Source organism: Octopus sinensis, linkage group LG5 (assembly GCF_006345805.1).
Source record: "Octopus sinensis linkage group LG5, ASM634580v1, whole genome shotgun sequence".
Taxonomy (NCBI): Eukaryota; Metazoa; Mollusca; class Cephalopoda; order Octopoda; family Octopodidae; genus Octopus; species Octopus sinensis.
In genome coordinates, this window is record NC_043001.1 from 104,513,931 (window position 1) to 104,527,749 (window position 13,819).

General features: G+C 37.2%; 1 protein-coding gene across 1 annotated transcript in view; it reads right to left on the reverse strand.

The window, feature by feature from the left end:
* Positions 1-13,819, reverse strand: part of LOC115212235 — a 323,796-nt gene that overhangs the window by 181,039 nt on the left and 128,938 nt on the right. The window contains exons 40-43 of the mRNA XM_036502985.1: positions 9,623-9,656; positions 7,742-7,797; positions 5,142-5,175; positions 1,241-1,299 (exon numbers count right to left, since the gene is read on the reverse strand). Coding sequence (XP_036358878.1) covers positions 1,241-1,299; positions 5,142-5,175; positions 7,742-7,797; positions 9,623-9,656 — 183 coding nt within the window. The remainder of the gene's footprint in view (positions 1-1,240; positions 1,300-5,141; positions 5,176-7,741; positions 7,798-9,622; positions 9,657-13,819) is intronic.

Sequence of the window (13,819 nt, forward strand, 5' to 3'; positions counted from 1 at the left end):
CACCAGGCCATAACAGATGAATTTAAGTATGGCTGCCCTTGAGAACTCTTCTATACGGATGACCTTGTTCTTATGGCTGATTCACTATCGGAACTAGAGAAGAAATTTCAGGTATAGAAGAGAATACATTAAGGATCTTCTCAATCTGATCAGGATAAGATCTTCTGGTTGACATGTGGTGCATCTAGGGCCAAAGGCTAACCTCACAGACTCTGAAGTCATAGACGTGATTAAAGCAATCAAATGTCGCAAGACAGATGAAGTGGATGAAATTTCACCTGAGATGTTAAGAATATAAAAAAGAGAAGGTATTCTCTGGTTGGACTTCTAGAAGGACACCAAAACAATGGCGGTCTGGGGTGATAATCCCAATTTTGAAAAAATGGAGAGAAAACTGAAGGAAACAAATGTTTGGACTAGGAATTCCTTGCTTTGTATATGTGTTATTCCTCATGCTGAACCACTAGGTTATGGGGATGTAAACACACCAACATCTCTCGTCAAGTGATGGTGATGGGACAAACACAGATATAATCACACACACGCATCAATATATACATACGACTGGCTTCTTTCAGGTTTTGTCTACAATATTCACTTGCAAAGCTTTGGTCAGTCCAAAGAAACCATGTGGTTGAGAAGCAAGTTTCTTACCACACAGCTATGCCTGTTCAGTCAAGTAAAAAAAAAAAAAGATAGAGGTAGAGGGTATACAGAAGGCAGGGCTACTGGACAGCAATGATGTGAGGAAACAGGGTTGTGAGGATAGGATTGGGGAGTGAGAGGTAAGCATAGTGCATCATTATTTAACATCAACATTATTGCCTTCCATGCTGGTATGGGTAGGATGGTTCACTAGGAACCATCCAGACAGACGTTTGCATCAGACTTCTATGACTATTTTGGCAGAATTTTTACAGCTGGATGCATTTCCTAACACTAACCACTCAGCAGAGTGGACTTAATGCATTTCATGTGGCCAAGCACAGGTGAGGTCATTTTTGGCTTGGTTTTTACAGCTGAATACCCTTCCAAATGTCAATAACAGAATTTGAACTCAAAATGTAAAGACAGACCAAAATGCCACTAAGCATTATGCCTGTTGTGCTAACGATTCTATCAACTCACCACCTTAAATTTTTTATATATCATTATATTGTGATCACATTTATACAAAACAATCTCCTCATTTCAATAAAGAAAAAATCCAATTTAAACAAAATGTAATATAAATATTTACTTAGCTCTGTCTTTGTCAATATCTTCACTGTCCAGATCAGTCAAGAGAGGTCTGTAAGCCTGTAAATATTCAAAAGGAAAGCTGTGTTTAGACTTTATAATAAAATAAATGATTTAATTGACTCTTCAATCAAACTGGATATTGCCTCACTTCCTGAAGCAATTGGTTGTTTTGCTTCTCTACATCCACAGCAACATCAAATTTCAGATATTTCAGGAACATTGGAATAATTCCAGAACATATAGTTTCAACCAACTTTGTACTGTAGGAAAATTAAAGTAATAATTTCTAAACAATGCACAAGATCACACATTTTGTAGGAGTCTAGTTCTTTGCCCACAGAACTCAACTAGTAAAGGGATGTGGTTTACTACTTAAAATTTTAACTTAAGTGACCTGGAATTCAGCCTATATCCAACCCAAGTATTCTACCTGTTTTATATTCACACCAACCACATCTGACTTCTCACACCTACCCTACAATGTCATTCTAAAAAGAAATAATCACACCACTCAAAGCCTTAAAGCTACAAGATAGTACATGATTAAATCAAAACAATGTGAATAAATAGTCAGTATATTTGACAGAGGACTATGAATGCCAAAAGTTTAAACAACAATAACAAAAATAATATAATTAAATACGAATCCAATAGAAGAAACAAAGACTTTCTCTTTCATTAGTTTCAATATCAATGCTGCAGTGGGTACTTCTACCTCCACAAATTCAACAACTTTTTGTTGCTTTAACAAGCTTGAATGAATGGGATGCTACACTGAACTCACTTGCATTTTATTTCAGAAATTGCAAACATTAAACTAGTATATCAAAATCTTGTATACCGTCAAGTCTCTTCCTCTTAATGCTGTACCAAATTACCAATATTTGAAAGAGGTTTAGAATTCCAAAACAAAGTAGAGAAGCAAAATAAGTTTGGAGAAAAGAATAAATATAATTTCTATTTCTTAATAGAAAAAGGCCCTCACAAAAGGTTGCATATAATCATTTCATTTGCTTAATTATAGCAACTAAACTGTTATCAACTATCATCTTTGAAATGACATCAGCTTATATTAAGTTCCTCGACTTCAGACAATGATCTACTAGAAAGACAAAACTTTTATATTTTTTAGAGGTTTGTCAGATGAGGCAAGTTAGTTTTTGGGACATTTTAGTATACCTGCCTCAGACTTGTAAGAATTTCAGTGTATGATGTTCAACCTGAATATCTGAAGGTAAAAAATAACCGGTGGAGAGGAACTGCTGATTTGGTCCAAATGCATGAAGGTGAGGGAATTACCAATAAGGTCACCCAAGAACCAATCTTTTAAATATTTTGGTAGAAAACAAGAGAAATCTCAGTCATGACATCTCTAGTTAGAAACACATCAGAAAGAAAAGGTGACTTAGATGAAACTGCACCTTGTTACATACTGTGATGTCACAGGTAGGCTAATGATACCATTTACCTTATTTCTTAAATGAATTATAAGTCTTTAGAAAAACCTTCATAGATGATAGAATGTTGAAGGTTTTTGCAGCTTTATTTTTAACCCTTTAACAGATTATTCAGTGAAATGTAATTCATATTTATCCACATTGTTCTGAATTAGTCATGCATTATCTTGTAGATTTGGGGTTTTGATTATGTGATTGTATATGGATAAAACCCAAACTGCATGTCATGTTTATCTCCACATGAGTGCAAATGAGGACTTGTAGATTGGATGTTGCTGCTGTTGCTGCTACTACTGGCACCACCATGATCACCATTCCCACCACCACCACCATTACTACCACTACAGCTATTGCCACCACTACATTCACGGCATAACTGTTATGTTAACAAGTTATCAGGCTGAGGAATAATTCATGTGCATTGTTTTTCAAATTTAATAATGCATGCAGAAATAAAATGCATTGGCTAAATTTTATGTGTTATTTGGAAGAGAACTTTTATGGATTTTTTTGTTTTTATGTATTTTCAGATCATTAAAATGGAATAACAAATGGACAAAACTGAGCATTTTCAACACCATTTGCCTTTAATCAAGATGTTAAGCCCACCAAAGCTGCATGTGAGATTTGTGCTGTGTATGGATGAGGAGAAATGTCTCAAAGTACCCCTTGCTGTTGGTTTCTATTCCTCAAAAATACAAATTTTTATCTCATGGACAAATCACACACACTGGTCAACCAATTAAGTTCAATTTTCCATTGACGGAAGGTTGTTCAGCACAGTTTTTTTATCATACTCGATCCAATCTGCCAATTCTCTGGTCATTTGATGTGGATTTTTGTGGAGATGTTCATTCAACCACTCTTCATCAAACTCAGTTGGTTGACTGGTGCGTGATCCGTCCTTGATCTCAAAATTCCCATTTTTGAAGCACGTAAACCAACGGTGGGCAGTACTTTGAGGTATTGCTTCTTCTCCATGCATAGCACAAATCTTGCAAGCAGCTTTGGTGAGCTTAACACCTTGATTAAATGCAGAAAGCAAATGGTGTCATTTTAATGATCTGAAAATACATAAAACTCAATAAAATTAAAAAATCAAAACACACTATTTTGTAGAGCAAAAAATTCTCTTTCAAAAACATAACATATTTTGCGAATGTATCTTATTTCTGCATGCATTTTTGAATTTGAAAAAAATGTTTATGAATCATTGCCAAGCCAATACACTGTTACAAGTCTTACCTGTAGCTAGGTTGTGGCTTAATATTAGACAACGTGAAGAGATTACTTGCTAGATCAATCCCAACATTGACATGAATTGAAGTAGAGGAAGGGCAAATTCTAAATAAAAAAGAAAAAAACACCACCTGCACTGGATTTGATCCTATGACCTAAACATGTAATTCAATATTTTATTCTTGCAACCATAGCATTTGTGCAGGTGTATATACTTTGGCAGTTTATAATTAAAATATGCTAAGATTTATTAACAAATCAGTTCTTTTTAGCACTGTTGTTATTGTTTAGCCTTAAGTCAGCCCTAATCCAGTAGACCTATTATCCCAAAAGAATGACTAAACCATATAAGGATACTTTTGCAGGGCCTCCATCACTGGTTGGAAAAAGGGAGGATGAAACCATCACTTGTTTGGTATCATCAGACTATATACCTCAAGTGAATGCTTACTACAGAAGGAATTCCACTGAATGCATAGGAACAGCTGGTGGTATTAGAATGGAAAAGAGATAAAATTTAACACCAAAGAACAAGTAAAGTCCATGCAAAAGAGCTTTCGAAGAGCTTGCTGCTGCCAAATTTCATACACAACATTTGGTTTGACCCCAGGTTAGGGGTTGAGTATTGAGATAGGTTCTGGAACCACATGATTGCAAAATAAATGCATATCAATGCTTGTGTCTGCCTTGTAGGTGTGAAAGTGGATGGCTGTATTTTAATGGATGTGGCAGTGGGTGTGTGGGTAAGACATTCAATTTGAAACCACATGATTCCTGATTCAATCCCATTGCACAGCACCTTGGGCAAGTGTTTTCTACCTTAGTAATTGTTTGACCAATTCGTTGTGAATAAAATTTGGTAGATGGAAACTGTGTAGAAGACCAGCTATTGCATGTACATTGAAGCCCCCCTCTGTCTACAGCACAATGTTATCTAAGGAAAAGACAAAGGCTAATACAACTTTACAGCAGTGTCACTACAAGCATAGCTGTGAGAAAGGAAAGAGCAGGATGAGATACCACAAGGCATCCAATCAGGACTGCTACTATTATTATCAAATTCCTAAAGTGAAAGGTAGATTAACTTCATTGGTATTTGAACTCAGAATATAGACAACCAAGACAAATACCACAAAGCCTTCTACCTGATGCTCAAATCAATCTGCCAATATACTGCATAGTAAATAAATCATATCAACTAACCTTAAAGTCGTGAAAGTATTTTTTCGCATATCTCCTGCAAAAGAAACAAACATATTTTCACCACATCATCACAATCATCTTCATAATTTATTTCTACATCAGCTCACAAAAAGAACCATTACAGAAATGCTATTTTGCGTTTGTACATTTTATTATTTTAATCTAAATCTAGAATTCATTTCAATAGTTTTACTCTCTGAATATCACCAGGTGTCATATTTATGAATGTCTGTAGAGTATCAAACCTTCATCGATTATTAATCTTGAAAGAATGCTGAAGTTTTTGCAGTTTTCTCAAAAATGTATTTGAATGAGTTTTTTTATGGAACTTTATAGGTTAATAGTATTATTTTCTCTTCTTATTTTATTATGCAAGCTTTCTTTTCAGATGCATACTGTTGCTGTCCCCCATTCCTGAGTCTCATGGGATCACATCTTCAACACCTTCAATGTTTGAAGTGTCACACCCTAACAGTGGAAGGAACCTGTGAAGAGGTAGATTCAGAAAGACCTGGGATGAAGTGGTGAAGCACAACCTTCAAATGTTGGGCCACACAGAGGCAATGACAAATAACCAAGACCTTTGGAGATATGCTCTGCTTAAGAAGACCTGGCAAGCCAAGTGATCATAGCAGTGGCCTAAGCCAGTGTCACATAACCAGCTCATTTAAGTGTACCCTTCAAGTGTTGGGCAACATGCCACACTTGAGAAGACATGTCGAGTGAAGTGAAATTGATGTTGTGGCTGATACCAGAACTACCTGACAGGCACCTGTGCTGGTGGTGCATAACAAGCACCATTTGAGCATGGTTGATGCTAGTGTTGTCAAACTGGCTCCCATACTGGTGGCACATAAAAAGCACCCACTACACTCTCACAGTGATTGGCATTAGGAAGGGCATCCAGCTGTAGAAATATTATTAGATCAGATTGGAGCCTGGTGCAGCCTTCTGGCTTGCCAGTTTTCAGTCAAACCATCAAATCCATGCCAGCATAGAGAGCAGATATTAAACAATGATGATGATAATGATTCACATTGTGCATGAATGTTTTACATTCAGAATCAATGTTCTTGATAACTGGTCACAACCAGTTTCCTTAGATATCAAGGACCTTTCTTACAATCCTTGCTCTTCCCAATACAGCAGATTTCAGAATCGATGCAATTCTTGTAGTTACACAAAACTCAATAAGAGAGCCTTTAAGTCTGTTGGTGATGACTGAGATCATTGGTTGTTCTTAGTTAATAATTTTATTTTTCCTTAACTTTGTCCCACCTTGCTTCTCCTTGCCTGGCTGACTGAGGTAGCCAGCTACCACCTCTATAGTAAGACAACTATCTCTGTCTCTGTCATACACTAAACTCTTGCCAGGCTCACAGCCATATCCCTCAACTCCACTCCCTCTCTCAACTAAGAACCCATTGGCAACTAACTCCACTTGTGCTGGTGCCACGTGATGGCACATGTGACACTGCCATGTAGGAAGTTTCCATGCTACCGCCACATAAAATACGCTGAGTACACTCTCTAAAGTAGTTGGTGTTAGGAAGGGCTCCCAGCGGCAGAGACCATGCCAAAACATACACATGGAGCTTGTTGTGGCCCTCCAGCTTGCCAGTTCCTATCAAACTATCCGATCCATGCCATTAAATGATGATGGTTATACATGATGTTGATGATGGTGGTGGGGTTAAAGGTCTTTACTTGTAGGTAAAAAATGTTTTGCTTTTTATAATTGAATCAGGGCAAAATGAAGACAGACCTGGTTGAGATGACAATCATTTTAACTGACAGATCTTGCAGATTTAAACAGGACTATTATATGTAATATAATCTTTACATGACTTTGTAGCGCAGAAGATTTTAAAGACATAATTTCTTATACATTATTTGTTATTTGTATTAAAATTTCAGATTTGTTTTCAATTTCAGCTTCATAAAAATGAGACACTTTCATCAAAAAGCAATCAAGATTGGCAGATGATTTTATCCAAAGTTTGATGTCATCATCATCAACATCGTAATCATCATTTAATATCTGTTTTCCATGCCAGCATAGGTTGGATTGTTCGACCAGAACCGGCAAGGTGGGGAGATGCAACAAGCTCCAGTCCCCTGCTTTGGCAAGGTTTCTACAGCTGAATGTACTTCCAACCACTTTACAGAGTGCACTGGGTGCTTTTGAAGTGGCATCAGCAGAGATACACCTTACATGGCACCAGGAAAGGGGAATCTTAATTTTAATCAGAGTTTAAAACGTTTTATTGTTCAATTCATTTCAATGTGAACTCGGGAAAGAAATGATCTTGAACTGAAAATTCTCCCCTGTTTCTGTTCTGTAGGTGTATGGAATAGGTTTGAGCCTTTCGTCTTACAGTTAAATACATACAAACAAAAATGTTGCGCAACCAGGACTTACTGAAGTTGAAATACTGAACATAGATATTTCATGTTGTCTCATATCAACAATGTCATGGCTTCTCTTATTAATTCCTACATTTATATTTCCTTTTATCATTATCATATTTATACATCACAGTCTCCTCATAATGCAAAGTCAAAATCAAACATAAGCAGAGTGTTATATAATCACTTACTTGGCTTGTATGCGGTTAAAACCTTCCGTTGCTTCTTTTACAAAGTCTTCAAATTGCTAAAAAAGTTTCAAAAGTATTTGCTGTATGTTTATAACGACTGGATGTGAAGAGTTTTATTTTGCCCTAGTTTGAACTCTTCAATGAAACAAAACACTACCTGACTCACCGAAACACTACAGGAAAAAAAACAACTAAATCTTTTCTTTATATATGCTAAATTCCAGTAAAGAGCTGAAATCATTGACTGATGGGGGATGTTGCCTAACTTGAGAAGTGATGCAGTAAAGGGATTAAGCATAATACTACAAGGCATTTCATCTTGCACTGTCAACTGATTTTCATATTCCTTTCTTAAAAGAAGATTCTATGTAGTCACCAAAAGATAGCAACAAAATCTCCCTTAAATCTTGCAAAAAAACTAAAAGGTATGGCTGTGTGGTAAGTTTATTAGTTTACATTTGAAAAGAGGAATGGGTATTTCTCCTACCAACCACAAACTCTACCTCTGCCAATCACCTGAAATGTTATTTCTTGTCTTATGAAAAGATGAAAAAGCTATGTTGACCTCAGCACGATTCTGAAATTCAGAAATTCAAGAAAAGTGTTATGCTGTCATTTGATCTGCTCAGCTACATCTTCGTCAACTATCATCATCTTTCAATGTTTGTTTTCCATGCCGGCATGGGTTGGACTGTCTGACAGGAGCTGACTAGGCTCCATGTCTACTTTTGTATTGTTTCTATAGCTTGATGACATTCTTATTGCCAACCACTTTACAGAGTGTACTAGATGCTTTTATGCATAACCAGCATGGGTGTGTAAACATGGCATTGGACTAGGTGGATTTTATGTGCACCAACACCCATGAGCCTCCAAGATTACGAATGTTCAGCTAGAGAAGGATGCAATGGACATGCCTGTATGCAAGGCCGACCACACTTCTACTTAGCTTGACGTGTCTTATTAAGCACAGTAAACCACCAGGAGTCCCAGACCCTATCCTGTCACTCTCTCTGTGAGACCTAGCATCTGAAGATCCTCTCTCACCACTTCATCCCACATCCTCCTGGGTCTACCCCTTCCACTTTAAAAGTGTTTTAAATAACTTTTTCTGGAGGGGCAGGTTAGTTTCCATTTTAATTTGATAGCGCTATTTTCTGTGTGACTTCAACATCTGAAGGAAAAAACAAATGGATGGAGAGGAAACTGTTGATTTGGTCCAAATGCATGAAGATGAGAGAATTCATACAAAAGGCAGCCAAGAATCCGATGGTGGTGTTAAACTATGTAGCATATAAACCCTGTAGGCAATTTTCTGAAAATACAAAGTTTTTTGATGAAAACCAAACAGCTGCTCATCTTAAATCGATATAAATGAAAATAACGGCCTGTAGATTGGAAATCATCATCATCATCATAGTTTTAACATTCATATTTCATAGCCTACATGGGTCTGGCAGAATTCATTCATGTCGATGTTTTTACAGTTTAAGGATTTAATGTGTGTCCTTGGTCTTTAGATTCTCATAGAAAAACATTTGGAGCTAAACAACAATAACTGTAACAGTAACAACAATAACCACAAACATCACAGTCAATGCTGCTGCTGCTACTGGTGTTGGAGCTGGCATTGCTACCGGAAGTATTTTAAAAAAGGAATACCCACAGCAATTCACCTTAAAAGCAAAACAATGCTAAATCTAAAAATGATTGTTAAGGGCTCTGGCTGGATGACTTAAACATATGAAACATAACAAGTCTGTGGTTAGGATGCTTAACTGTTTCAACTCACATTAACAGAGGATCTACTAACTTATTTCCAACAGCTACACAAACTCAATATGCTGCCTCATACAAAATAAATAAATAATAAGAACTCACTGTTGTATATCCACAATGTTTTCTTGCTAGATCCCTGCAAAAGAAATAAAGGGACACATCATCATGACTATCATCATTAACATCATGATCATCATCATTTCATCATTTTTGTGTCTCTAGACAAAGAAAAACATCATAAGATTATAACTTTTAGTACAACTTCATCTTGAGACATAAATTCTCTCTTAATATTGCAACCTACATTAGGACTTCATTTCAATTACTTCCATTTCTGAACCATATTACTAGTTTTATTCCTGGCTTAATGCATGGTACCAGATCATTAATATTTTAGCAAATATTTACAAATATTTGCTTCAAATTTTTGCACAGGCCTGCAATGTCAACTGGTACTTATTTTATCAACCCTGAAAAGAAGGAAGGCAAAGGTGACCTTGGTACGATATGAACTCAGAATGTGAAGATGGACAAAATGCCGCAAAGCATTTTGCCTGGCATAGTAACGATTCTGCCAGCTCACCACCATAGCAAACACAGAAATATTGAACTGATGTCACTACTGGCCTTACTAATTCCATTATTAGTAAGACGTATATGTCCTGATTCTTTGATTCTCATGAGTTTCCCACTTTGGAATTACGGAATCTTCATTCTATAGCATTATATTAATTCATTTCTCACTCCATATGTATTAAAATATTTATTCTATCACTAAGGCTTTTCAATATTCTTCCATCCCAAACTTTAGAACCTCGCAGTGTTTCATGTACAAGGCCCTCCATAAATGCGTGGCATGTTATAAATGCAGTTTTAATGTTCCAAATGAAACAATGCAGATGGAGATGCATAAAAAAAAACATTTTCATCTCAAAAGATGAAGTTAATAATCTGAAAAACTTATAATCACATCTGTAATAAATCATCTCAAACATTTACATATTTAAGAAACATTATTCTCAAATTCAAAATACAGCCTTTCTCATTTACAAAACAAACAGCCAAAGAAACAAAGAAATAAACAAAACATGTTACTGTGGACCTGTTTAGTTCTGTAGAGTGTTAGAGTAATCAAGAATGAGGCCAGACTGGAGTTTATATTATAGTGGTCCTTGTGGTGTAAATGGACACCATACAGATTAATGAACCAAAGCTACATAGAAATCATAAAAGAGGATTACACCTTCAAAATGTCTGAGGTGTTGAATAACACTTGGGGCATTTGCTTGCTCATTTTCATATGCATAACAATTTGTCTCTTTGTTAAATATTATCAATTAAGCACCAAAGATAAACTTGCAGCATGTAGAGCCCATTGACCTTGGCTTTTGTTATACATCATAACAACGTATTCCCAAAGATGATTATGTCTCTGAAGACTGGTTCTTAGGATTCATTTTAACTATATTCCTGACAGTAGCATCTGGCTTACACCAGCAGTCTAGGCATAACTTTTGGATTGGCAAAGAAAAAAAGTAGTTTTGTAAAAAAAATATTTATATCACAACTTCAAATATTGCAAATGACAGATGAAAACCAATTTTCACTGACCAGCTGTGGCTATTTAACACTTTGGCATTTCAACAAGCTATATCCTGCCCAAATATTCCATTTGCTTTCTCCTCAAAATAGCCACATCTGGCATCTCACTCCATGCAATAACAGAGGATATAATTTATATCTTCATTATATTTGTTTCTGCCATTAGACTGTGGCCATCCTGGGGCACTTCCTTCAAGAATTTTAATTGAACAAATGAACCCCTGTATATATTTTTAAAAACCTAGTATTAGCTTTGTTGGTCTACTTTGCAGAACCTCTGTGTCATGGTGATGGAAGCACAACAACACTGGTCTTCAAGCAGAGGTTTGGGACAAACACAAAGTCACACATGCACACACAGATGCAGACATAGTATATAGACTTACATATATATATATATATATATATATATACATATACACACACACACACACACACACATATATATATATACATGATAGGCTTCTTTCAGTTTCTGCAAATAATTCCACCCATGAGAATTTGGTAGCCTTGAGGCTATAACAGAAGACATTTGCCTAAGGTGCCATGCAGTGAGACTGAACCTTGAACCATCATCATCATCATTTAACATCTGCTTTCCATGCTGGCATGGGTTGGATGGTTTGACAGAGGACTGGTGAACCAGAGGCAGCACCACTCTCAATCTGATCTGGCAAATTTTCTACAGCTGGATGCCATTCCTAACACCAACCATTCCAAGAGTGTAGTGAGTGCTTTTAAGTGCCACCGGCACGAAGGCCAGTCAGGCGGTTCTGACAACGACCATGCTCAAAAGGTGTTTTTTACATGCTACCTCTATAGGAGCCAGTTTGGCAGCACTGGCAACGACCACACTTGAATGTTGTTTTTCACTTGCAACCAGCACATGTGCTGGTGGGGCAACTCTGGCAATGATCACACTCGAATGGTGCTTCTCACATGTCACCAGCATGGGAGCCAATCCGTTGCCCTGGCAACAATCATGCTTGCATGTGCTTTTAACATTCCACTGGGATGAGTGCCAATCAGGCAGTACAGTCATCGGCCATGTCAGCAATTTTGATTTTGATTTCACTTGCCTCAGTGTCTTCAAAAGCCAGGTTTATTGTCCAATGAATGGGGAGTATCATGGTCTCACTTGGCTTGTTGGGTCTTCTGAAGAACAGCATATTTCCAAAGGTCTCGGTCACTAGTCATTGCTTGGTAAGGTACAATGTTCGAAGGTCGTGCTTCGCCACCCCAACTCAGGTTTTCTTGGGTCTACTTCTTCTACAGGTTCCCTCAACTGCTAGCTGTGACACTTTCTCACACAGCTGTCTTCATTCATTCGCAATACATGACCATAGCAGCGCAGTTGTCTCTCTTGCACACCACATCTGATACTTCTTAAATCCAACTTTTCTCAGGAAAGACTTGTAATTTCACAGATGCTGAGTAACATCTGCGTGGCTTCCATGGGGTACATGGAGACAAATGAGTTGGATCTCACAATGAGGACAGACCTAGACTGCTGGAGTTCTGTGATGCAAATGACCTTATGATCTGTAATACTAACCTCAGCAAACCAGCCAGTCACCTGTTCACTTACAAATCTGGTAGTGACATAAATTAGATCGACTACATGGAAAAGGTGGCTCACTATAAATGCAAAGTCCTTCCCAAGTGAAAAGTGTACCCCACAACATAAGCTAGTCATAAGAGACCTCAGGCCTAGGGTTAGAATGATGCCAAGAAGCAAAGCAGTCTGGAAGCTTAAGAAGTCTCAATAGTCAGAGACTCGGAGACATATTCACTGAAGTATTTCATGAGATACTAACATGTAACTTAGAAGAGAACTGAAAATTCCCATGTGACAACTTAATGAGGGCCATTGACCAAATTAATGGATGATACAACCACCCACCTCAGACCTAAGGTGACATGGTGGTGGAACAGGGAAGTGTACAGGACCATTAGAGCAAATAAATGGGCCCAAAAGATACTGGAAAACTGGTAGTAACAGAGAACCATGTGAGACAGATAGAAGAGAGACTAGGAGGCAGAAAAAAAGAAGTTCAAAAATGGTCTGTAGCATGATGACCAGAGGCTCAAGGGGTTTCAGATTGCAAAACAGTGTGTCAGAGAAAATGGTGATACTGTAAGAGAGAACTGTGTTTGCATGAATAAGGGTTCTCTTGCATTTTAATGATTCTGCAAAGGAGGCTTGGAATAGCCATTATGAAAGGCTGCTAAATGTAGAGAATGCATGAGAAAAGAAGAGTCTATCTAATGTGGACCAAACAGAGGGACCAGATTTCTGAATAGATAGTGTCTTGGTAGATAAAGCTTTGAAGGACATGAAGACAGGGAAATATCCAGCCCATCAGGGATCACTAATGAAATCTTTAAAATATATGGCCTAATCACCTGTATAGTTAATTAGGTTGGCTATGAAGGAACCATACACAAAGACTGGTGTAACAGCATGACAGTCAACTATTACAAAGGTAAATGTAATGCCTTAGGCAAAAATAATTACTGAAGTATCAAATTGCTGGAGCAAGTAATGAAAGTTACAGAGAGGGTTATAGCTCAAGTAATTAAGAAGACGGTTAACCTGGATGAGAAGTAGTTTGCTTTCATACCAAGGAGAAGCACCACTGATGCTATCTTTCTGGTAAGGCAACAGCAGGTGAAGCATTTAGCCAAGAATAAACC